The 27,172-nt window shown below is 43.7% G+C and overlaps 2 protein-coding genes across 2 annotated transcripts in view; one reads left to right on the top strand and one right to left on the bottom strand.

Annotated features, from left to right (window-relative positions):
* COPE (coat protein complex I subunit epsilon) overlaps positions 1-18,001 on the bottom strand; it is a 39,888-nt gene extending 21,887 nt beyond the window's left edge. Inside the window, exons 1-5 of the mRNA XM_077252709.1 lie at positions 17,837-18,001; positions 16,936-16,998; positions 16,753-16,853; positions 12,838-12,990; positions 7,646-7,699 (exon numbers count right to left, since the gene is read on the bottom strand). Coding sequence (XP_077108824.1) covers positions 7,646-7,699; positions 12,838-12,990; positions 16,753-16,853; positions 16,936-16,998; positions 17,837-17,935 — 470 coding nt within the window. The 5' untranslated portion in view covers positions 17,936-18,001. The remainder of the gene's footprint in view (positions 1-7,645; positions 7,700-12,837; positions 12,991-16,752; positions 16,854-16,935; positions 16,999-17,836) is intronic.
* The window catches only part of DDX49 (DEAD-box helicase 49), a 41,619-nt gene continuing 32,435 nt past the window's right edge, over positions 17,989-27,172 (top strand). Inside the window, exons 1-2 of the mRNA XM_077252698.1 lie at positions 17,989-18,211; positions 22,575-22,698. Of these exons, the coding sequence (XP_077108813.1) occupies positions 18,028-18,211; positions 22,575-22,698 (308 nt within the window). The 5' untranslated portion in view covers positions 17,989-18,027. The remainder of the gene's footprint in view (positions 18,212-22,574; positions 22,699-27,172) is intronic.

The raw sequence follows: 27,172 nt of genomic DNA, 5'->3' as shown, positions 1-27,172 counted from the left end.
GTGGCACTGCTGAGGTGTTATGGAAGCCCAGGTTACTTTAACCCCTTCACCCCCAAGGGTGGTTTGCACGTTAATGACCGGGCCAATTTTTGTAATTCTGACTACTGTCTCTTTATGAGGTTATAACTCTGGAACGCTTCAACGGATCTTGGCGATTCTGACATTGTTTTTTCGTGACATATTGTACTTCATGATAGTGGTAAAATTTCTTCGATATAACTTGCGTTTATTTGTGAAAAAAACGAATATTTGGCGAAAATTTAGAAAATTTCGCAATTTTCCAACTTTGAATTTTTATGCCCTTAAATCACAGACATATGTCACGCAAAATACTTAATAAGTAACATTTCCCACATGTCTACTTTACATCAGCACAATTTTGTAACCAAAATTTTTTTTTTGTGACGGAGTTATAAGGGTTAAAAGTTGACCAGCAATTTCTCATTTTTACAACACCATTTTTTTTTAGGGACCACATCTCATTTGAAGTCATTTTGAGGGGTCTATATGATAGAAAATACCCAAGTGTGACACCATTCTAAAAACTGCACCCATCAAGGTACTCAAAACCACTTTCAAGAAGTTTATTAACCCTTCAGGTGTTTCACAGGAATTTTTGGAATGTTTAAATAAAAATGAACATTTAACTTTTTTTCACACAAAATTTATTTCAGCTCCAATTTGTTTTATTTTACCAAGGGTAACAGGAGAAAATAGACCCCAAAAATTGTTGTGCAATTTGTCCTGAGTACGCTGATACCCCATATGTGGGTGTAAACCATTGTTTGGGCGCAGGGCAGAGCTCGGAAGGGAAGGAGCGCCATTTGACTTTTCAATGCAAAATTGACTGGAATTGAGATGGGACGCCATGTTGCATTTGGAGAGCCCCTGATGTGCCTAAACATTGAAACCCCCCACAAGTGACACCATTTTGGAAAGTAGACCCCTTAAGGAACTTATCTAGATGTGTGTTGAGCACTTTGACCCAACAAGTGCTTCACAGAAGTTTATAATGCAGAGCCGTAAAAATAAAAAATCATATTTTTTCACAAAAATGATTTTTTCGCCCCCATTTTTTTATTTCCCCAAGGGTAAGAGAAGAAATTAGACCACAAAAGTTGTTGTGCAATTTGTCCTGAGTACGACGATACCCCATATGTGGGGGTAAACCACTGTTTGGGCGCACAGCAGAGCTCGGAAGGGAAGGAGCGCTATTTTACTTTTCAATGCAAAATTGACTGGAATTAAGATGGGATGCCACATTAAAAACCCCCACAAGTGACACCATTTTGGAAAGTAGACCCCCTAAGGAACTTATCTAGATGTGTTTTGAGAGCTTTGAACCCCCAAGTGTTTCACTACAGTTTATATCGCAGAGCCGTGAAAATAAAAATTCCTTTTTTTTTTTCACAAAAATGATTTTTTAGCCCCCAGTTTTGTATTTTCACAAGGGTATCAGGATAAATTGGACCCCAAAAGTTGTTGTCCAATTTGTTCTGAGTACGCTGATACCCCATATGTGGGGGGGAACCACTGTTTGGGCGCATGACAGAACTCGGAAGGGAAGGAGCGCCATTTGGAATGCAGACTTAAATGGATTGGTCTGCAGGCGTCACGTTGCATTTGCAGAGCCCCTGATGTACCCAAACAGTACAAACCCCCCACAAGTGACCCCATATCGGAAACTAGACCCCCCAAGGAACTTATCTAGATGTGTTGTGAGAACTTTGAACCCCCAAGTGTCTCACTACAGTTTACAACGCAGAGCCGTGAAAATAAAAAAATCTTTTTTTTCCCACAAAACTTCTTTTTTGGCCCCCAGTTTTGTATTTTCCCAAGGGTAGCAGGATAAATTGGACCCCAACAGATGATGTCCAATTTGTCCTGAGTACGCTGATACCCCATATGTTGGGGTAAACCCCTGTTTGGGCACACGGGAGAGCTCTGAAGGGAAGGAGCACTGCTTTTTCAACGCAGAATTGGCTGGAATTCAGATCGGATGCCATGTCCCGTTTGGAGAGCCCCTGATGTGCCTAAACAGTGGAAACCCCCCAATTATAACTGAAACCCTAATCCAAACACACCCCTTACCCTAATCCCAACAGTAATCCTAACCACTCCTCTAACCCAGACACACCCAACCCTATTCCCAACCGTAAATGTAATCCAAACCCTAACCCTATCTTTAGTCCCAACCCTAACTGTAGCCCCAACCCTAGCCCCAACCCTATCACTAGCCCTATCACTAGCCCTATCACTAGCCCTATCACTAGCCCTATCACTAGCCCTAACACTAGCCCTAACACTAGCCCTAACACTAGCCCTAACACTAGCCCTAACACTAGCCCCAACCCTAACCCTAACCCTAGCCCTTGCCCTAGCCCTAACTCTAGCCCTAACTCTAGCCCTAACTCTAGCCCTAACTCTAGCCCTAACTCTAGCCCTAACTCTAGCCCTAACTCTAGCCCTAACTCTAGCCCTAACTCTAGCCCTAACTCTAGCCCTAACTCTAGCCCTAACTCTAGCCCTAACTCTAGCCCTAACTCTAGCCCTAACTCTAGCCCTAACTCTAGCCCTAACTCTAGCCCTAACTCTAGCCCTAACTCTAGCCCTAACTCTAGCCCTAACTCTAGCCCTAACTCTAGCCCTAACTCTAGCCCTAACTCTAGCCCTAACCCTAACCCTAATGGGAAAATGGAAATAAATACATTTTTTTATTTTTCCCTAACTAAGGGGGTGATGAAGGGGGGTTTGATTTACTTTTATAGCGGGTTTTTTAGCGGATTTTTATGATTGGCAGCCGTCACACACTGAAAGACGCTTTTCATTGCAAAAAATATTTTTTGCGTTACCACATTTTGAGAGCTGTAATTTTTCCATATTTGAGTCCACAGAGTCATGTGAGATCTTGTTTTCTGCGGGACGAGTTTTTATTGGTAACATTTTCGGACACGTGACATTTTTTGATCGCTTTTTATTCCGATTTTTGTGAGGCAGAGTGATCAAAAACCAGCTATTCATGAATTTCTTTTGGGGGAGGCGTTTATACCGTTCCGCGTTTGGTAAAATTGATAAAGCAGTTTTATTCGTCGGGTCAGTACGATTACAGCGATATCTCATTTATATCATTTTTTTTATGTTTTGGCACTTTTATACGATAAAAACTATTTCATAGAAAAAATAATTATTTTGGTATCGCTTTATTCTCAGGACTATAACTTTTTTATTTTTTTGCTGATGATGCTGTATGGCGGCTCGTTTTTTGCGGGACAAGATGACGTTTTCAGCGGTACCATGGTTATTTATATCAGTCTTTTTGATCGCGTGTTATTCCACTTTTTGTTCGGCGGTATGATAATAAAGCGTTGTTTTTTGCCTCGTTTTTTTTTTTTTTTTTCCTTACGGTGTTTACTGAAGGGGTTAACTAGTGGGGCAGTTTTATAGGTTGGGTCGTTACGGACGCGGCGATACTAAATATGTGTACTTATTTTTTTATTTTATTTAGCTAAAGAAATGTATTTATGGGAATAATATATATATATTTTTTTTCTTTATTTAGGATATTTTTTTTATTTTTTTTTTTACACACATGTGGGGAATTTTTTTTTTACTTTTTTACTTTGTCCCAGGGAGGGACATTACAGATCATTGATCTGACAGTGTGCACAGCACTCTGTCAGATCGACGATCTGCTGTGCAGGGCTGCAGGCTTACCAGCGCCTGCTCTGAGCAGGCACTCGGTAAGCCACCTCCCTCCCTGCAGGACACGGATGCCGCGGCCATCTTGGATCCGGGACCTGCGGCGAGGAGGGAGGTAGGAGACCCTCTGAGCAACGCGATCATATCGCGTTGCTCCGGGGGTCTCAGGGAAGCCCGCAGGGAGCCCCCTCCCTGCGCGATGCTTCCCTATACCGCCGGTACACCGCGATCATGTTTGATCGGTGTGCCGGGGGTTAATGTGCCGGGGGCGGTCCGTGACCGCTCCTGGCACATAGTGCCGGATGTCAGCTGCGATATGCAGCTGACACCCGGCCGCGATCGGCTTCGCTCCCCCCGTGAGCGCGGCCGATCGCGTATGACGTACTATCCCGTCGGTGGTCATACGGGCCCACCCCACCTCGACGGGATAGTACGTCAGATGTCAGAAAGGGGTTAATAGCAGCCTTCAGCTCATCTGCATTGTTGGGTCTGGTGTCATCTTCCTCTTGTCAATACTCCATAGATTCTCTATGGGGTTAAGGTCAGGTGGGTTTCCTGGCCAATCAAGCACAGTGATACTGTTGTTTTTAAACCAGGTATTGGTACTTTTGGCAGTGTGGACAGGTGCCAAATCCTACTGGAGAATGAAATTTCCATCTCCAAAACGCTTGTCGGCAGAGGGAAGCATGAAGTGTTCTAATATTTCCTGGTAGACGGTTGCGCTGACTTTGGTCTTGATAAAACACAGTGGACCTACACCAGCAGATGACATGGCTCCCCAAATCATCACTGATTGTGGAAACTTCACACTAGACCTCAGGCAGCTTAGATTTTGTGCCTCTCCACTCTTCCTCCAGACTCTGGGACCTTGATGTCCAAATGAAATGCAAAATTTACTTTCATCTGAAACACCTTGGACCACTGAGCAACAGTGCAGTTCTTTTTCTTCTTGGCCCAGGTAAGACACTTCTGGCGTTGTCTGTTGGTCATGAGTGGCTTGACACAAGGAATGTGACACTTGTAGCCCATGTCCTGGATATGTCTGTGTGTGGTGGCTCTTGAAGCAATGACTCCAGCAGCAGTCCACTCCATGTGAATCTCCCCCAAATTTTTGAATGGCCTTTTCTTAACAATCCTTTCAAGGCTGCGGTTATCCCGATTGCTTGTGCACCTTTTTCTACCACACTTTTTCCTTCCACTCAACTTTCCATTAATATGCTTGGATACAGCACTCTGAACAGCCAGCTTCTTTAGCAATGACCTTTTGTGGCTTACCCTCCTTGTGGAGTGTGTCAATCACTGCTTCTGGACACTTGTCAAGTCAGCAGTCTTCCCCATGATTGTGGAGCCTACTGAAACAGACTAAGGGACCTTTTTCAATGCTTAGAAAGCCTTAGCAGGTGTTTTTTTGTTAATAATTCTAATTTACTGAGATAATGACTTTTGGGTTTTTATTGGCTGCAAGCCATAATCATCAACATTAACAGAAATAAACTCTTGAAATAGATCACGGTTTGTAATGCCTATATAATATACGAGTTTCACTGTTTGTATTGAAGAACTGAAATAAATCAACTTTTTGATGATATTCTAACTTTGTTTATTGATGTTTCTCCTCTTGGTCCTCTTGGTTTTGACCCAGCTACCTGACTATTCTTCTTACCAGCTTGCACCACCGAACAGCAGCCGACTCTGAGGGCCTTGCCCAGGGATCCTTGTGTAAGTCCAGATCCCTGTATAGGTTTTGAAGGGTGAATGGCAGTGCAACTCTAGGGCTCTGGGAGCTTGCATAAAAGGGAACCTGTCACCCCCAAAATGGAAGGTGAGCGAAGCCCACCGGCATCAGGGGCTTATCTACAGCATTCTGGAATGCTGTAGATAAGCCCCCGATATATCCTGAAAGATGAGAAAAAGAGGTTAGATTATACTCACCCAGGTGCGGTCCCCATTGCGGTCCAGGTCCGATGGGTGTCGCGGTCCGGTCCAGCGCCTCCCATGTTCTTACGATCACGTCCTCTTCCTGTCTTCACGCCGCAGCTCCGGCGCAGACATACTTTGTCTGCCCTGTTGAGGGCAGAGCAAAGTACTGCAGTGCGCAGGCGCCGGGAAAGGTCAGAGAGGCCTGCGCACTGCAGTACTTTGCTCTGCCCTCAACAGGGCAGACAAAGTACGTCTGCGCCGGAGCCGCAGCGTGAAGACAAGAAGAGGACGTCATCTTATGAAGATGGGAGGCCCCGGACAGGACTGAAACGCCCATCGGACCGGGACCGCCCCTGGGTGAGTATAATCTAACCTCTTTTTCTCATCTTTCAGGATACATCGGGGGCTTATCTACAGCATTACAGAATGCTGTAGATAAGACCCAGATGCCGGTGGGCTTAGTTCAACTTCCATTTTGGGGGTGACAGGTTCCCTTTAAGCATGTTCGTGGTTCCATTTCAGAGTAGCTGGGCGACCACTGACAGAGCCTCATTACAGCTCTCTTCAATGTGTAGCAGTCGCTGTTGAGGACTGCAGAATAACTCCTGCTCTCTTACATTTTTTGATTATAGATTGTGAAAAAAGACAACATTACATTTAACATTCTGGTCATTCACAACATTTCAGATAAAGTGTAATTCTTTCACTTTTTATTGTGAGATTGTGAGTATATCACTCCTTTGGCACAGTGCTTACTTAAATAAGCACTCCCACACAATATTTTATTACCTAAATCTGAATTAATTTATACAATGTCTTTGAAAAAGTATTCATATCTCACAAACTTTTACACATTGTTTCATGTTACACCCAGAAACTTACATTTTTTTAATTGGGATTTTATGTAATATAACAATACTAAGTAGCAAGTATTTCTGAAATATAAAGAAAATGATACATCGTTTTCTAATTAATTTAACAATATAAATCTGAAAATTGTGACGTGTATTTATATTCAGCCCCCTGTAGTTTCATACCCGTAAATAAAATCCTGAGTGACCAATGGCCTTCAGAAATCACATTTCTAGAAATCACATCTACTATGCTGTAACATCTGGCCGCTGCGGGTTTGTACAAGTACTCAGCATCAAACCCGCAACAACTGCAGATCGTGGGCACATACCCTTACAAAGAGGTTCAGGTCTTTACACTTGGATATTTTTCCTGCTTCCAACACAACTTTAAAAATTGATTGCCTCATAACAATGGCAGCAAAAGAGCAATATAGGTTATTTAATTCATCAAAGTGGTTATCATCATGTCAGTGTACAAAATATATTATAGTATACAGCCGCACTCGTGAGGGTTCCTTCAAAATATATATTTATATTATTCTGCACAAAAGTTCACCACAGTGGTAAATGACAGAAATGTGAAAAAATAAATATCCAAGCAGTTTCTTAACATTTCGACCCAAGCCTTTCTCAAGTTCGCAAGTGTGAGTAGTAGTAGAGAGAAGCTGAAGATGAGCTGGTACCTCGTATACAGCAGTGAGCTTCAGATGAGAAGTACGTAAGTTAATACATTGGTGGTAGTGGGTTGCCTGGTAGCATCAATGAGGCCTGTGTCATCAGGACATTCTCATAATATCCATGCAGTGTACCATGCGTTCACTGTGGAGGAGCTCACTGCTATATACGAGGTACCAGCTCATCTTCAGCTTATCTCTACTACTACTCACACTTGAGAATTTGAGAAAGACCCGAGCTCGGGTCTAAACGTTGGATATATTTTTTCATTTTTCTGTTATTTACCACTGTGGTGAACTTTTGTGCAGAATAATAAAAATATATATTTTGAAGGAACTCTCACGAGTGCGGCTGTATACTATGTACTTTAGTACCTGGGTCTGATCCCCGTCTAGCCAGCACCGCTACCTATTTTCCGAGTGCGCGTCTTTAGGACTATCCAGTGTATAAAAATAATGACAGTATGAAGTTACAATTAAAAAAAAAACTGCACTTACCGAGCCAGATCAAGTCTGTCTATTTTCAGAAGTATCTGGATAATTGTCGCCATGCTGAAATGGGTAAGATGATAATTTGTTAACATTTTTCCCTTTACTCTTAAGATCTTTTTATACGCAGATGACAAATCTCTACATCTACACTTGTAAGTGAAATGTTTTGGTTTTTTTTAATTGTAAAATAAAAAATGTAAATTTTACATTTCCGCAATTGTAATGAGCAGCAGAATAAAGTTACGGTGTGCTTTTTGCTGCAACAATGGCACAAATAAGACTTTTTCTCACCATTCCACAAAGACCTTTTTTTTCCCTAATTACAAATACATTCTGCAGTAAATTAATTTATGGCCATAAAAGCTACAATTAGTTTAGCAAAAAAAGTAATTAAATTATACTATATACTACAAACCCTCAAAAGGCTTATGTTGATAGGAAAAAAAAAGTTATAGATCCTAGAAGAGAACAGATAAAATACATTTGGCTACAGCAAAAACTAACCAGAAATAAATAGCAATTTTAGTCTGTATATTCAATTTCGATGCATATCTAATTCTGGTAATAATATTGTTAAAATATTTGAACATTTAAAATATAGCGAATTGTTATAAAAGCAATTCAGTGCTTCTTAGCTGTCCTGTGTTTTACCACCACTAGGTGTCACTGCTAATACAGAATTACCGTATATACTCGAGTATAAGCCGAGATTTTCAGCCCAAATTTTTGGGCTGAAAGTGCCCCCTCGGCTTATACTCGAGTCACGGTCGGCGGTGGGGTCGGCGGGTGAGGGGGAGAGGGCGCTGATGCATACTCACCTAGTCCCGGCGCTCCTGTCGCTCCCCCTGCCCGTCCCACGGTCTCCGGGTGCAGCAGCCTCTTCCCCTGAGCGGTCACGTGGGACCGCTCATTAGAGAAATGAATAGGCTGCTCCACCTCCCATAGGGGCGGAGCCGCATAATTCATTTCTCTAATGAAGCGGTGCCGGTGACCGCTGATAGAGGAAGAGGCTGCGGCACCGAAGACCAGCTGTCCGGGGGAAGGAGCGGGACGCCGGGAGCAGGTAAGTATTACATATTCACCTGTCCGCGTTCCACACGCCGGGCGCTGTCTCCATCTTCCCGGCGTCTCTCTCTCTCTCCTCACTGACTGTGCAGGTCAGAGGGCGCGATGACGCATATAGTGTGCGCGCCGCCCTCTGCCTGATCAGTCAGTGCAGGGAGACGCCGGGAAGATGGCGCCGAGGAGCTGCAAGAGAGGTGAGTATGTGTTTTATTATTTTTATTGCAGCAGCAGCACAGCTATGGGGCAATAATGGACGGTGCAGAGCACTATATGGCAGAGCTATGGGGCAATGGTGCAGAGCACTGTATGGCACAGCTATGGGGCAACGGTGCAGAGCACTATATGGCACAGCTATGGGGCAGTAATGGTGCAGAGCACTATATGGCACAGCTATGGGGCAGTAATGGTGCAGAGCACTATATGGCACAGCTATGGGGCAATAATGGTGCAGAGCACTATATGACACAGCTATGGGGCAATAATGGTGCAGAGCACTATATGGCACAGCTATGGGGCAGTAATGGTGCAGAGCACTGTATGGCACAGCTATGGGGCAATAATGGTGCAGAGCACTGTATGGCACAGCTATGGGGCAATAATGGACGGTGCAGAGCACTATATGGCACAGCTATGGGGCAATAATGGTGCAGAGCACTGTATGGCACAGCTATGGGGCAATAATGGACGGTGCGGAGCACTATATGGCACAGCTATGGGGCAATAATGGTGCAGAGCACTGTATGGCACAGCTATGGGACAATAATGGTGCAGAGCACTATATGGCACAGCTATGGGGCAATAATCAACGGTGCAGAGCACTATATGGCACAGCTATGGGGCAATAATGGTGCAGAGCACTATATGGCACAGCTATGGGGCCATAATGAACAGTATGGAGTATCTATTTTTATTTTTGAAATTCACCGGTAGCTGCTGCATTTTCCACCCTAGGCTTATACTCGAGTCAATAAGTTTTCCCAGTTTTTTGTGGCAAAATTAGGGGGGTCGGCTTATACTCGGGTCAGCTTATACTCGAGTATATACGGTAGATGAGACCTATAAGAATTAGGATGAGTTGACATTTTGTACTAGTAAAGTAAATCATTAGAGCTTCAGTAAGAAATGACAGATGCGGGATTATCTGCTTTATGAATAACATGAATTTGCAGCACAAGTATGGCATGACATTATAGGCTGGGGAAACAAAGATTTACTCCCTTCCACCTTCAAAAGTGTGAAAACAACTTTGAAAGTTGCACGTAGAAGACTTCTTCAAGCAATTTTATTGCTGCATGAAGAATAAAAACACAGCAAAATTCAATAAAGCTGCTAGATTAATCTAATCCATTCTATTAACTCAATTTTGGTGGGGCCATGGCCATACCAGGGGAATGAGTGCCACAGTGTGGACAAAGTGAGGTAGCAGGACAGTGCTGGAGAGGCAGACGTATACAGAGAGGAGGTGGGAGGACGTGGTTCACCACCTATTCAATGCCGTGCATACACCTGTATTGTCAGACCTGCTGTCACTCTGCTGAGGCTCACTATGACTTATAGCAGCAGCGTGAACGTTCAGATGGATGTAAGGCAAGCCGTCAGTGCGACTTCATCAATGTAAGAGTCACCTGATCTGCGTGAAAATTCAGTCTACTGCAATAACTCATGCCATCCTCAGCAGAACACGGGCCTGACCATACAGAACCGTGAACCTGGCTATATTGTATATACAAAATAATGCCTGGTACAATGGTGGTTTTAGTATACAGTCATGGCAAAAAATTTTGAGAATGAGACAAATATTAATTTTTCCAAAGTCTACTGCGTCATTTTTTCTAATGGCAATTTGCATATACTCCTGAATGTCAGAGTGATCAGCTTAACAGCAATTACTGTACTTGCAAAGTCAATATTTGCCCAGAAAATGAACTTTAACCCCCAAAACACATTTCAACATCATTGCAGTCCTGCCTTAAAAGGAGCAGCTAACATCGTTGTAGTGATTGATCCATTAACACAGGTGTGGGTGTTGATGAGGACAGGGCTGGCGATCAGTCAGTCATGATTAAGTAAGAATAACATCACTGGACACTTTAAAAGGAGGCTGGTGCTTGGTATCATTGTTTCTCTTCAGTTAACCATGGTTATCTCTAAAGAAACACGTGCAGCCATCATTGCACTGCACAAAAATGGCCTAACAGGGAAGAGTATCGCAGCTACAAAGATTGCACCTCAGTCAACAATCTATCGCATCATCAAGAACTTCAAGGAGAGAGCTTCCATTGTTGTCAAAAAGGCTCCAGGGTGCCCAAGAAAGACCAGCAAGCGCCAGGACCGTATCTTAAAACTGTTTCAGCTGCGGGATCGGACTACCAGCGGTGCCGAGCTTGCTCAGGAATGGCAGCAGGCTGGTGTGAGTGCTTCTGCACGCACTGTGAGGCGGAAATTCTTTGAGCAAGGCCTGGTTTCAAGGAGGGCAGCAAAGAAGCCACTTCTCTCCAGAAAAAACATCAGGGAGCGACTGATATTCTGCAAAAGGTACAGGGAGTGGACTGCTGAGGACTGGGGTAAAGTCATTTTCTCTGATGAATCCCCTTTTCGATTGTTTGGGACATCTGGAAAACAGCTTATTCGGAGAAGAAGAGGTGAGCGCTACCACCAGTCTTGTCTCATGCCAACTGTAAAGCATCCTGAAACCATTCATGTGTGGGGTTGCTTCTCAGCCAAGGGAATCGGCTCACTCACAGTCTTGCCTAAAAACACAGCCATGAATAAAGAATGGTACCAGAATGTCCTCCAAGAGCAACTTCTCCCAACCGTCCAAGAGCAGTTTGGCGCCCAACAATGCCTTTTCCAGCATGATGGAGCACCTTGCCATAAAGCAAAGGTGATAACTAAATGGCTCATGGAACAAAACAGAGATTTTGGGTCCATGGCCTGGAAACTCCCCAGATCTTAATCCCATTGAGAACTTGTGGTCAGTCATCAAGAGACGGGTGGACAAACAAAAACCAACAAATTGTGGCAAAATGCAAGCATTGATTATGCAAGAATGGACTGCTATCAGTCAGGATTTGGTCCAGAAGTTGATTGAGAGCATGCCAGGGAGAATTGCAGAGGTCTTGAAGAAGAAGGGTCAACACTGCAAATATTGACTTGCTGCATTAACTCATTCTAACTGTCAATATAACCTATTGGTACTCATAATATGATTGCAATTATATTTCTGTATGTGATATAAACATCAGACAAACACTAATAAAAACCAGAGGGCAGCAGATCATGTGAAAATATAATTTTGGTGTCATTCTCAAAACTTTTGGCCATGACTGTAATATATACCAGTCACATTGTATCCTGTATACTGGAGAGAATACACTATGTGCACAGATATCAAATGTTATATACAGGATAATAGAGGAGTGGTATAATATCTGATGTAGTTATAATATAATTGACTTGCATAAACCATCTGAGGTCTGTTATAGTCCATCATATTATATACCAGGAACATAATATCCAGTATACTGTGCGTACAGTCACCAGATGCTATATACAGGATAATATAGGCCTGCTATCTCATACCATACTGTTCTACTATACTGCTCTGACAGCTTGCAGCCAATGTGCAGTATACAGACCCAGTATGCTCCATTTCACTGCACAAGTTTGTTGACCTCAATGTTTCCCTGTAATGACATATCCCCGTCACAGCATCCGTGTGACAATTCTGATCACCAGTATGTTACAAAACTGTGCAAGGGAAATCTCCTTTTGAACAAATAGGTATATTGGTCATTTAGGAAAAAAAAAAATGTAAAAAGATTAAAATAAAAAAACACATCTGATAAAAGCTGATGATGTAGGTGCATAGTGTAAAACTTCCACCAGTCTGATATTGATGATCATAAGGATAGGTTATCTTCATCACAGAAGTGCACATCCCTTTTAAAGGAGGAGATTGAATGGAGAGACGATTATGCAAGGTCATTATTGTGCCATTTAATGCCTATGGAAATTACATACACAGACTGCAGAGAACTGTACTCAGTGGTCTCCCTCACAAACTGACATTTATTAGCCTAACATACCAGAAGATACAAGCCAGATGGTGTGATAATGGCTCAGTCACCTACCATTCCAGGCTGTCTCCCTGGTGAAGAGTACGGAGGGCAGCATCCGCATTGCCATCATGAAAATAGATTGCAGCTGCCATTAACAGGAATGTTGTGTTGGTGACATCAACACTTTTAGCCATCTTTTTATCAAGGTCAGAGACAATAGCATCCCTAGAAAAAGAAAAGATACATTAAAATATAAAAACTGTGGAAATATCCAAGCACAGTGTGAAGGGGAAAGCAAACACATAAAAATCCTCTACTAATCTCCACACAAGCTGACAACTGTCAAGCATCATATGTGATAAGTAAAGACAAATCTAAACCTTTCAATTAAAGCTTTTTATCCCTTAAATGCATGACACAAATATACAGAAATGAGTGATAAAAAGTAGATGGGCTACAGTCAAGGAGCAAAAGAAACACTATTTAATGGAATGTTATATTAAAGGGTTATGCTTACCACAGCAAGTGATAGCACATTGCTAACCGACCCACAGCTATGCTTTAGCCTACATCACAGGCTTTCCTCACACAGTGGTGCTCATGGGCACCCCCAATAACATCAGAGAATACTTGTGAAATAGTATGAAATTCAAGTTTCAAGTGTCACAAAATAAAGAACAACACAAAGTACACACACATGTCACGCTGGGTGAAGTAAGTAAGTACACAACAACTGGAAGAGGGAAGCCCAAACACTAGGGAAGAGGTGAGGGGAGACCCCTTAGGCAGATCTAAAATCACCCTGTCTTTCCTAAACGTCCCTATACAGGTTCTGCACCTATCGCCGAGCAGGAACCTAATCCCTGCCTGACCCCAGCGATAGGCCCTGGATAGTCCCCACTAAAACTGAAGACAGAGAGGGTAGACGGAAGGGGGAAAACACTTAGCTTTGAGAATACCACCAAGATATCACGTCAGTAATCCTCCAAGGGTCCTCAGGGAAGACACTAACTGACTGCTAGAGCTTCGAGCAAGACTGAGGCAAGTATGAGCTAACACCCGCACCATGCTGCAGCAATCTATATATATATAATTGTCTAAGGGGTACTTCCGTCTGTTTGTCTGTAACTTCCGTAACGGAAATCCCGAGTCGCTGATTGGTCGCGGCCGGCCGCGACCAATCAGCAATATTGGGGCGGGAGTTAAACACCGCTTCACTTTTTACTATTGATGCTGCCTATGCAGCATCAATAGTAAAAACAGATAATGTTAAAAATAATTTTAAAAAAAAACCAAACATTTTCACCTTCCGGCGTCCGCCTTTCCCGCTCCTCGCGACGCTCCGGTCCAAGAAAGCATTGCGGCAATGACTCGAGATCACGTAGCGGTCCCGCGAGATGATGACGTAGCGGTCTCGCGAGACCGCTACATGATCACAGGTTATTGCCGAAAGGCATTACTGGGAACGGAGCGTCGCGAGGAGCATCGCCAAAAGCCTGGTCTGGATCCGGGGGCCGACGAAAGGTGAGTATATAACTATTTTTTATTTTAATTGTTTTTTGTTTTTGTTTTTTAACAGGGATCTGGTGCCCACACTGATATTTACTGCGTGGCCTGTGTTCTATACTGTGTGGCCTGTGTTCTATACTGCGTCGCTGTGCTATATACCACGTGGGCTGTGTTATATACTGCGTGGGCTGTGTTATATACTACATACATATTCTAGAATACCAGATGCGTTAGAATCGTGCCACCATCTAGTTAAATATATTTGGCCAATCTGGCCAATTACTTCAAAGAAAAAATTGACCATATCTGACAGGAAATTTTCTTCCAATCCCTTCAAACCATGCACTGCCCTCCCTCCCACTGAATCTAGCTCACTCTCTGATTTTGAGCCAGTAACAGAAGAAGTGATCAGGCTCCTTGCATCTTCTCGCACTACTACTTGCACCAGTGACCCTATTCCTTCATATCTCCTCCAGTCCCTTTCCCCTGCTGTCACCACTCACCTAACAAAAATATTCAACCTCTCTTCTGGTAGCTTTCCCTCCTCATTTAAAGGGACTCTGTCACCTGAATTTGGAGGGAACAATTTTCAGTCATATGGGCGGGGTTTTCGGGTGTTTGATTCACCCTTTCCTTACCCGCTGGCTGCATGCTGGCTGCAATATTGGATTGAAGTTCATTCTCTGTCCTCCGTAGTACATGCCTGTACAAGGCAATCTTGCCTTACGCACGCGTGTACTATGGAGGACAGAGAATGAACTTCAATCCAATATTGCAGCCAGCATACAGCCAGCGGGTAAGGAAAGGGTGAATCAAACACCCGAAAACCCAGCCCATATGACTGAAAATTGTTCCCTCCAAATTCAGGTGACAGAGTCCCTTTAAGCATGCCATCATACATCCATTACTTAAAAAAAAACCATCCCCCAACCAACACTGTGCCGCTAACTATAGACCTGTCTCTAATCTTCCCTTCATCTCTAAACTCCTGGAACGCCTGGTCCACTCCCGTCTTATCCACTATCTCTCGGATAACGCTCTTCTCGACTCTCTACAATCCGGTTTCCGATCTTTACACTCTACTGAAACTGCCCTCATAAAGTCTCTAATGACCTACTAACAACTAAATCTAATGGTCACTACTCCATGCTAATTCTCCTGGATCTTTCTGCAGCATTCAACACTGTGGCTCATCAGCTCCTCCTCGCTATGCTACACTCCATCAGCCTCAAGAACACCGTTCTCTCCTGGTTCTCCTCCTACCTCTCTGACCGCGCCTTCACCGTATCTTTTGCTGGTTCCTCCTCCTCTCACCTTCCCCTTACTGTTGGGGTTCCTCAATTATCAGTCCTAGGCCCCCTCCTCTTCTCTTTGTATACTGCCCCTATTGGACAAACAATCAGTAGATTTGGGTTCCAGTACCATCTCTATGCTGATGACACCCAATTATACACTTCTCCTGATATCACGCCTGCCTTTTTAGAAAATACCAGTGATTGTCTTACCGCTGTCTCTAACATCATGTCCTCCCTCTATCTGAAGCTGAACCTGTCAAAAACCGAACTCCTTGTGTTTCCTGTCTCCACTAATCTACCTATGCCCGACATTGCCACTTCCTTGTGTGGTTCTACTATTACTCCCCAGAAACATGCCCGCTGCCTTGGGGTCAAACTTGATTCCAAGCTTTCATTCACCCTCCACATCCAATCACTGGCTCGCTCTTGTTATCTGCACCTCAAAAACATTCCTAGAATTCGCCCTTTTCTTACTTTTGACTCTGCAAAAACTCTTACCGTTTCACTCATTCATTCTCATCTGGACTATTGTAACTCCTCACCAATCGTTACACCGATGCCTCTACCTTGTGCCAGTCATTACACTGGTTAGCCATCCACTCCAGAATTCAGTATAAATTTATTACTCACCCACAAAATGCTCCAGTGATAACTAGTTAATGCAGCTTTACATGAACACCCGATCCTTACACTATGGCTGGTCCAAACAAAGAAAGCAATTGTTACCATCCACCTTTAGTGTCTCCCCTTTTACCTCAGATTGTAAGCTTGCGAGCAGGGTCCTCACTCCTCTTGGTATCTGTTTTGATCTGTGTTTATTGTTACGCTGTAATGTCTATTGTCTGTACAAGTCCCCTCTATAATGTAAAGTGCTGCGGAATATGTTGGCGCTATAGAAATAAAATTATTATTTAAACCTTTAGCAGCAGGTAAAGGTAACTATTGGGTCCCAGAGGGAGAAATATATCGCTCCACAATAGAGATGGAAAAATCAAGAAGATGCTCGAGCTAAACGTAAAGACCTACTACAGCCGGATCTAGGATGACTGTCTGTCACACCGGACACACCTGTGACACGTGTGTGTAAAACTGTAAGTTATAATACACAAGGAAAAAAAGGCCATGTCCTAAAGTAGTGAGCCAAAAATTAAACAATTAGGGCCATAAGATGTTATGCACATACCTGCGGCTTTCATTGGACAAATACTCTGCAAACATGCGAACAGCCTGCAACTCGGCACTGGAATTAGAGCAAATTTCATCCAAAACAACCCCATACTTCCTCTGTTACCAAGAAAGAAAGAAGGACAGTAATGAGGGTGCAAGAACAGGTTTTATAACTGCAGAGACAAATCTCATTATATACCTGTGCTATATATGCCCGATACAGGAACACATCTCTCTCCACCTCTTTCTCTGGGCTTGAAGTCTGCAAAACACAAAAAAAGCAAAAGGGTAAAGAAAATCTGCAATGATCAATGCAAGAATCTAACAGAAGTACCTAGAAGCTGTCCACTGACATTAGGCACCACTCACAAGAATGTATTATACAATCCGCAAAGCCCAGATGTACTGCAGAACTCCACACCCGAAATAACAGCCTCACATTTGCTTACGAAGCTGTTAGTTCGGATCAGGAAACCCAAGGTCAGTCCGGCATTGCAGTTTGTACATCGACCATTTACGTTTGTGTGAGTGTAGCCTAAGGTGAAGCTCAGCCACAGCCATGTGCCCACACTAGCACATTTACATGCACATTGGGGTCTGGGATTACTAAGGAGATAACCGGCTGCAGCAGAGCAATCTTTGGCCACATAGGGTCATCGTGTAGCCCCCAGGCGTGTATATAATCACTCCCATTGGCGCACACAGGAGGCCCATCTGTGGATACATGCAGTCACCCATATTCCCAGTAGCAGCGGGGGAAGAAATACACTGGCTCCTGCGTCTGACTTATAGAACATGTAGACCAGGACTCTCCCCTTCAATTATCAAGATCCTGACTCCTAGCAGTGAGCTCCTGAAATCCTCTGCACAGCTGTGCACATACTTATATGCAATCATTACTATCCTCCCATACTGTTCCAGCCAGTAACTATGCAAACATTAAACACTGAGCGTCCTCGGAGGTCCGTACAGGTCGGTAATGATGGTTGTGGTTTCCGTGCTTACCTCCAGGCTTGCTATTTGCTACCATCTTCCCCACTGAGGACTCTCATTTTCTATATGTCCCCTAATCACACAGTAACGGCTGTGCGGCTCCTCACCTTCACTTTCTGCGCCTCATTGATGCTCTGTTGGTAGCTGCCAATATAGAACCAGTTTTTGATATCGAACAGCTCGTCAACCTCTCCCTGAGCAGCCATCTCTACAGCAGACACGTCACCCGGCCTGCTGCGCGCCACTTCCGCCTGTGTGCGGATCCCCCTCCGCGCATGCGCACGGCACCTCCGCTGGCATGTCTAAGGCGCACAGTGGTGACGTCATACCGGAAGTGCTGCCAGTACCACGTGTGTGTGGGGAAATGATGGACGCCTTTACGAAGTTGGGGCTTTCATCGTGGCTGATAGAGCAATGCAAACAGCTGGGAATCCGCAAACCGAGCCCGGTGCAAGAGAACTGCATCCCGCCCATCTTGGAAGGTGCGTGGAAGAGTACTGTCAGGAGCCCCCGTGTCCCATAATAGTAGTGTATGATTTCCTGTGACATCACGTGTATGTTCATCGTCATAAGGTTTATGATCAGCTCCCTGTTGTAAGGGGATAAGCCATACAGTATTTTACAAATGGGCATATGGTGGTCTGAAAAGTGGGGGGAACCTAGCAGCCTAAGGCCTCATTCAGACGTCTGGGATTCACTTGTTCTGCGTTTTTTTAGACAGAACATAACACATTATAGAATATGGAACTGTTCCCATGTTCATGTGTTGTTTGTGAAGCAAGTCGTCCATAAAAATCATGGAGCCGTGTCCATGTGTGATCGCAGGCACTGATCAGAATCATCCACCGGTCCCTGAGGAATCACAGATGTATCAGTGTACAACCCGTGTGCTGCCCGTCATTGTAAGGTATGGGGGAAGCGTTGTCATCTGGTTCATTTGTGGAAAAACTGACACTGACGATAATCGGATCCAAATCCCTGATGTTTTTCCAAGTAACATCACGGCAGTCTGAACGAGGCCTAATGGGGAGAGACACGAGAAGGGACAGAACAGGGGGATGCTGGAGGGTGGTGGAGTCTGCAGACAGGCATCAATGACCATTGTGCGTGTGTTACAGCGACCTCTACAGGCCACAGAGAAGGATATTGTAGTTGGGGTGAGAGAGAGTGAGGATATTATATTTTTGTGCTCTCTGGTTTGAGGAAAGTGCGGATTCTGTAAACTCTTTTGAGCTGGAGGTGATAAAGACTTAAAATTGTGATTTGAAGGGTAAAACAGTGGGAAAAGTTACACCCAGGCAGCATACAGGAAATAAATATATCTTGGTACCGTGTTAGCCAGTAGATAGCAGTATTATGAGATGGGGAAAGCGTGGGGTAACTTACCGAAATGGGTATGGGTGGTTGAGTGAGATGGAGGAAAGAGGATAAAGGGGTTATCCTGGGCCTTTTTTTCCTTTTATGCGGGCTAAGCTCTTCGGTAGGTAGTTGCTAACTGCCTGCTTGTTCTGCCATTCTCCGATCTCTCCCGGCTGAGCGCGGTCACAGAACCATCCCCTGGTGGCACCTCTTCAACTTTGTGACGTCACATTGACAGAGCAGCTCATTCTCCTCCGTTCCATTGACAGGCATCACTGCTGATGTGATGTTGATTGACACTTGGCTTCCTGCTGCCTCGGCGCCCTGTGATTTTTGCATTGCCATTGCATGAGCAGTGTAGTGAGAAATCTGCTAGTGACGCTGATACCCAGTGCAGGCTCTCAGTCAGAATTACTTGCCATCATTGAAGAGAAGGAACTGCCCAGTTTTAAATATGTCAGTGGAAGTGGGAGAATCTCCTCCAAGAAAGATCTTTGCATGACAGAACAAGCAGCTAATTGATGAGTTATTCGTTTCAGGGAAGAAAAAAGTCACAGAAATTGCCTTTAAGTTCATTTTTGTCCAAAAAGTTCTAGAAATCATCATGAGAAGGACGTATAGCTGATGGACAGTCTGGGATTCTGGGCAGCAGAGAGGTGACGTCTGAATGACATCAGAAGCCATGGGACTTTGCGTTGTTCCAGGCCAATGGTATAAATGAAAAAGAGTAGGGGTACAAGGACAGAGCCTTGCAAGATCCCAAGAGACTGGTTAGGGAGGTATGTGGATATTCAGGAAATGGTCAAGTTTGTGATGCCAAGGAATGACAGGATTTGTGACAGGATGGAGTGGTTGACTGCGCCAATGGCAGAATGCAGGTCTAGAGCACACTTGTCAAACTCTGGCCTGTGGGGTGATTATGATCCTCAAGACAGGAGCATTGCTAAACACTTTGATAGCTACAGCAATGCTGCTTAGCTCAGCAGTGCTCACACGCCAGCACTGTGATTCTACGCAGGCTGGCTGCTCTCCTCAGGCTGCAAACATAGAGCCCTCTCCCTGCCTTCAGCCTGTGCAGAACGGCATGTTCACTCCTCCAAGGACTCTTCTACTGATGGAGGTGAGAATGCCGCCTGTCAGTTTTTTCACAGCAGTATCGAATGAATCAAGTATGACCCCAAGACAGCGGGCATGTTGCTGGGGAGTAATGGTAGAACCACACACGGAAATGGCAATGTCGGGCATAGGTACATTAGTAGAGGGAGGAAACAAAAAGAGAGTTGAGTTCAGTCTGGGACTGATCCCTGGCCCTACCCCCCCCCCATCCAGTGGAGTCGGTGTATTCATACAAAAATACTGTACCTGTAGTATACACATTGTACCTATGTATTATATATACATAGTCGCAATACTCCTAAAGCTGTAGTATATAACTTTACATACAGTATATATTATATGATCTATTTGTAAAATATATTTACTGCTCAAAAAAATAAAGGGAACACTTTAACAACACAATATAAGCCCAAGTCAATCACACTTCTGTGAAATCAACCTGTCCAGTTATGAAGCAATACTCATTGTGAATCATTTTTTCCTGCTGTTGTGCAAATGGAACAGACAACTGGTAGAAATGATAGGTAATTAGCAAGACAACACCTATAAGGTAGTGAAGCTGCTGGGGGTGACCAGACTATTTTCTCAGTTCTCATCCTTTTTGGCTGTTGTTTTGGTCACTTTTTCATTTTGTCATTGCTCTCGCACCTTGAAGTACAGTAGCATGTGTCTACAATGCACAGAAGTTGCTCAGGTAGTGCAGCTCATCCAGGATGACACATCAATGCGAGCTGTGGCAAGGTTTGCTGTGTCTGTCAGCATAGTGTCCAGAGGATGGAGGCACTACCAAGAGACAGGCCAGTACACCAGGAGATGTGGAGGGGGCCGTAGGAGGGCAACAACCCGGCAGCAGGACCGCTACCTCTTCCTTTGTGCAAGGAGGAACAGGAGGAGCACTGCCAGAGCCCTGCAAAATGACCTCCAGCAGGCCACTAACATCCATGTATCTGCTCAGACTGTCAGAAACAGACTCCATGAGGGTGGTATGAGGGCCCAATGTACATAAGTGGGTGTTGTGATTACAGCCCAACACTGTGCAGTGCAATTGGCATTTACCAGAGAACACCAAGATTGGCAGATTCAACATTGGTGCCCTGTGATCTTCACGGATGAGAGCTGGTTTATACTGAGCACATGTGACAAAGTGTGGAGACATCATGGAGAAGGTTCTGCTGCCTGAAACATACTCCAGCATGACCAGTTTGGCAGTGGATCAGTAATGGTGTGGGGTGACATTTCTTTGGAGGGCCACACAGCCCTCCATGTGCTCGCCAGAGGTAGCCTGACTGCCATTAGGTACCAAGATGAGGTCCTGAGACCCATTGTGAGACTATATGCAGGTTGTGTTCCCTGGGTTCCTTCTAATGAATGACAATGCTAGGCCTCATGAGGCTGGAGTGTGTCAGCAGTTCCTGCATGATGAAGGCTTTGATGCTATGGACTGGCCTGCTCGTTCCCCAGACCTGAATCCAATTGAGCACATCATGTCTCGTTCCATCCACCAATGCCACGTTGCACCACAGACTGTCCAGGAGTTGACTGATGCTTAAATCCAGATCTGGGAGGAGTTCCCTCAGGAGACCATCCGCTGCCTCATCAGGAGCATGCCCAGGCATTGTAGGGAGGTCATACAGGCACGTGGAGGCCACACACACTACTGAGCATCATTTCCTTGTCTTAAGGCATTTCCACTGACGATGGATCAGCCTGTAATTTGATTTTCCACTTTGATTTTGAGTATCCTTCCAAATCCAGACCTCCGTGGAATATTAATTTTGTTTTACATTGAATATTTTTTTATTGTTCTCAACAAATTCCACTATGTAATGAATGAAGATTTGCAACTGGAATTGTTTGCATCAGCCAGATGTCAATACTTTGAACTGGGCTGCTAGGTGCCGTACTAGTCACGGTATAATGGCCATTACTGTAGCACACCTCTGATTCTTGTGCAGAGAAGCAGTAGCAGTCAATATCCAGAAACCTTTACAATATGAGTGCAGCTCCAACCAAAGTGTTTCCTGCATGTAGGTCATCAATGCCTTATGCCCAGACAGCCTCTTTAAGGACTAGAGGAGCAACAACTGTGGGGGCATATACAAACATTTTGAGGGAGTATTTTTGTGTAATATTTATTGAAATAGGAGGCGAGGTGACTGCTCTCCTCCTCTACTCATCTGGTACATTTCTGGTATATTTCTGATGCGCACTTAACAGAGTTGCACTTGAAGGATTAAGCATACATAGATTTGGCCTAGGAATGGTTTCAATATATTCTAAAGACCCTAATTATACTGTAGCTTCTGTATATAAATGGAAGCACATACCTGCATTGGCTTATTGAACCACTTTTGTTTTTTTTTTGGATAGGTCGTGACTGCATGGGTTGTGCTAAAACTGGGAGTGGGAAGACTGCTGCTTTTGTTCTGCCCATACTCCAGAAGCTGTCTGAGGATCCTTTTGGAATATTTTGCCTGGTGCTCACACCTACTCGGTAAGATCATTCACTTGATTTTTTTTTTTATGAACTAGAATTTTTGGCACGAAGATAAATGATTGCTCACTCCTTACTAGACAATGATTTTTAACACTGGCCTCGGTAACCCAGTGTGTTGTGTACACTTTTTTTTTTCTAGGGATGCTCTAATAGCCCCTTTGCACATTGGGCATAACTGTACGTCCTGCATTGGAGTGACGCGAGTCTCCTTGTTGTACGTTCTCCTACAATACCCAGTTTTCCCATGCCATGATATCCCTCTTTCCCAGACTCCAGCACTTAATGGGTCTCTGGGTGCCAAAGTAACTATCTCTGCTCTCTAATAGAACATGATAAACCAATGTTACAGGTGTAATATAGGTTCTGCACCATGAAAATTGCAGATGAAGTAAGCATATTGTGCACACTGAACCAATGGTTAGATTAACAAGTTAATTATTTTACAAAATTGAATAAAATACAATTTTATTGAATGGCTCAAGTTAAAAGCATAATATATCAAATAGCCAGTAGATGGCACTATATAACAGGGGTAAAGTGCATAACTTTCCTTAATTTGTTTCCTAGGTGGTTTTCTTCCTAACAGGTATATGACGTTAGATTTGCTATCAACTCCTATTGGAAATCATAGGGCTTATTACTAGATGATCATTCCATTCCAGGGATAGCAACTTACATGTTAATTCCTTCCACCTATTCATTTTGTTATATAGTGTCATCTACTGGCGAATTCATATATTATGCTTTTAACTTGAGTAATTCAATAAACTTTTATTTTACTCAACTTTGTAAAGTACAGGTGCTTCTCACAAAATGAGATTATCACGAAAAAGTTAATTTATTTCAGATCTTCAATACAAAAAGTGAAACTCCTATATAGTCATTATAGAGTGATCTATTTCAAGTGTTTATTTCTGTTAGTGTTGGGCTAGTCTCTGCTATACTGAGCATGCACTGGTTGTCCGTTCTGCACATGCTCAGTGTGTGCGCTCTCCTTTTGGCTATAAAAAGTGATCAGAGTAAATAATAACAACGTTATGGGTCTTGGAAAATGGGGGCACAGAGCAAAAAAATATTTTTCTTTACCACTTAAACACAAAGATATGTAAGTTTGCGATCCCTGTAATCGTACTGACCTGCAGAATCGCATCAATGTCATATCAGGTCATTTTTAATATACAGCGAATGCCATAAAAACAAAAAATAATTGTAGAATTGCATTTTTTTCATCATTTCATCCCACTTGGAATATTTTTTTTTTTTTCAGTACATTTAATGGTAATCTAATTCAAAACTATCACTCATTCTGCAAAAAAGCAAGTCCTCATATTACTGTATTGACTGTAAAATAAATAAGGTATTTCTTGTGGAAGAATCGGAATGAAAAAAGTCAGTCCTGAAGGGGTTAATGGGAACTTGTCATGCAAAATAGCGCTATTAACCTGCAGATATGGGGGTCAAGCTGCAGGTTAATAGCATTCTGACACTGTGCGTAGACTGCACTGAAGCCCCGCTGCCAGGAGGAAATTAGCTTTATTTGGATTTTAGTTCTGGGGGCGGCACCAGTTCGGGTTCAGGCACTGCTCTGTGTATACCACTTCCGTAACCACGCTCCTGGCACTGACTTGACAAGCGGCACAAATCCTGAGATCTAAAAGCTCTCACATGAGTGTATAACATGGCCGAGTGCTAACCAATGTTTTATTGAATAGCTTTAGCCCAATGTTATACTGTGGGCAGTGCTGACTAGCACTTTTTTTTTTCTCATGCCTATTCAGCGTGAGGAAAAATATGCAGCATGCGCTATCATACAAGGGTATGGGTGCATGTAAAGCATCCGACTATACTCAGATGTCATCAAAGTGCGGTTCGACATGTCCACTCAAACAAAGGAGAATGTGGAGAAATTAAGTTCTCAGTCTTCTCCACACCTGTGCTCTAATTCTCACATGGAGAGAATAGGATCACACTAAGGTGACACTGCTCATGACACATTGCACCATGGTAAGGATGACACATTGCACCATGGTAAGGATGACACATTGCACCATGGTAACCATGACACCTTGCACCATGGTAAGGATGACACCTTGCACCATGGTAAGGATGACACCTTGCACCATGGTAAGGATGACACATTGCACCATGGTAAGGATGACACATTGCACCATGGTAAGGATGACACATTGCACCATGGTAAGGATGACACATTGCACCATGGTAAGGATGACACATTGCACCATGGTAAGGATGACACATTGCACCATGGTGCACATTGCACAAAAATTGACAAATCTCCGGGCCCGGATGGGATACACCCCCGAGTACTGCAGGAATTAAGTACAGTCATTGATAGACCATTATTTTTAATCTTTAAAGAGTCCATAATAACAGGGTCTGTACCACAGGACTGGCGTATAGCAAATGTGGTGCCAATATTCAAAAAGGGGACAAAAACTGAACTCGGAAATTATAGGCCAGTAAGCTTAACCTCTACTGTGGGTAAAATCCTGGAGGGCATTCTAAGGGATGCTATACTGGAGTATCTGAAGAGGAATAACCTCATGACCCAGTATCAGCACGGGTTTACTAGGGACCGATCATGTCAGACTAATTTGATCAGCTTCTATGAAGAGGTAAGTTCCGGTCTGGACCAAGGGAACCCAGTGGACGTAGTGTATATGGACTTTTCAAAAGCTTTTGATACAGTGCCACACAAAAGGTTGATACATAAAATGAGAATAATGGGGATAGGGGAAAATATGTGCAAGTGGGTTGAGAGTTGGCTCAGGGATAGGAAACAAAGGGTGGTTATTAATGGAGCACACTCGGACTGGGTCACGGTTAGTAGTGGGGTACCATAGGGGTCAGTATTGGGCCCTCTTCTTTTTAACATATTTATTAATGACCTTGTAGGGGGCATTCAGAGTAGAATTTCAATATTTGCAGATGACACTAAACTCTGCAGGGTAATCAATACAGGGGAGGACAATTTTATATTACAGGCTGATTTATGTAAACTAGAAGCTTGGGCTGATAAATAGCAAATGAGCTTTAATGGGGATAAATGTAAGGTCATGCACTTGGGTAGAAGTAATAAGATGTATAACTATGTGCTTAATTCTAAAACTCTGGGCAAAACCGTCAATGAAAAAGACCTGGGTGTATGGGTGGATGACAAACTCATATTCAGTGGCCAGTGTCAGGCAGCTGCTACAAAGGCAAATAAAATAATGGGATGCATTAAAAGAGGCATAGATGCTCATGAGGAGAACATAATTTTACCTCTATACAAGTCACTAGTGCGACCACACTTAGAATACTGTGCACAGTTCTGGTCTCCGGTGTATAAGAAAGACATAGCTGAACTGGAGCGGGTACCGAGAAGAGCAACCAAGGTTATTAGAGGACTGGGGGGTCTGCCATACCAAGATAGGTTATTACACTTGGGGCTATTTAGTTTGGAAAAACGAAGACTAAAGGGTGATCTTATGTTAATGTATAAATATATGAGGGGACAGTACAAAGACCTTTCTGCTGATCTTTTTAATCATAGACCGCTGACAGGGACAAGGGGGCATCCTCTACGTCTGGAGGAAAAAAGGTTTAAGCATAATAACAGACGCGGATTCTTTACTGTAAGAGCAGTGAGACTATGGAACTCTCTGCCATATGATGTTGTAATGAGTGATTCATTGCTTCAATTTAAGAGGGGACTGGATACCTTTCTGGAAAAGTATAATATTACAGGGTATATATATTAGATTCCTTGATAAGGCGTTGATCCAGGGAACTAGTCTGATTGCCGTATGTGGGGTCGGGAAGGAATTTTTTTCCCCATGATGGAGCTTACTCTTACCACATGGGGTTTTTTTGCCTTCCCCTGGATCAACATGTTAGGGCATGCTAGGCTATGGGTTGAACTAGATGGACTTAAAGTCTTCCTTCAACCTTAATAACTATGTAACTATGTAACTATGGTAAGGATGACACATTGCACCATGGTAACCATGACACATTGCACCATGGTAAGCATGACACATTGCACCATGGTAAGCATGACACATTGCACCATGGTAAGCATGACACATTGCACCATGGTAACCATGACACATTGCACCATGGTAAGGATGACACATTGCACCATGGTAAGCATGAGACCTTGCACCATGGTAAGCATGAGACATTGCACCATGGTAAGCATGAGACATTGCACCATGGTAAGCATGAGACATTGCACCATGGTAAGCATGAGACATTGCACCATGGTAACCATGACACAGTGCACCATGGTAACCATGACACAGTGCAACATGGTAACCATGACACAGTGCACCATGGTAAGGATGACACATTGCACCATGGTAAGGATGACACATTGCACCATGGTAAGGATGACACATTGCACCATGGTAACCATGACACAGTGCACCATGGTAACCATGACACAGTGCACCATGGTAACCATGAC

This window comes from Ranitomeya variabilis, chromosome 1 (assembly GCF_051348905.1).
Source record: "Ranitomeya variabilis isolate aRanVar5 chromosome 1, aRanVar5.hap1, whole genome shotgun sequence".
NCBI lineage: Eukaryota > Metazoa > Chordata > Amphibia > Anura > Dendrobatidae > Ranitomeya > Ranitomeya variabilis.
Note: the sequence above shows the minus strand (reverse complement) of the source record. Positions and strands in the feature narration are given on the sequence as shown.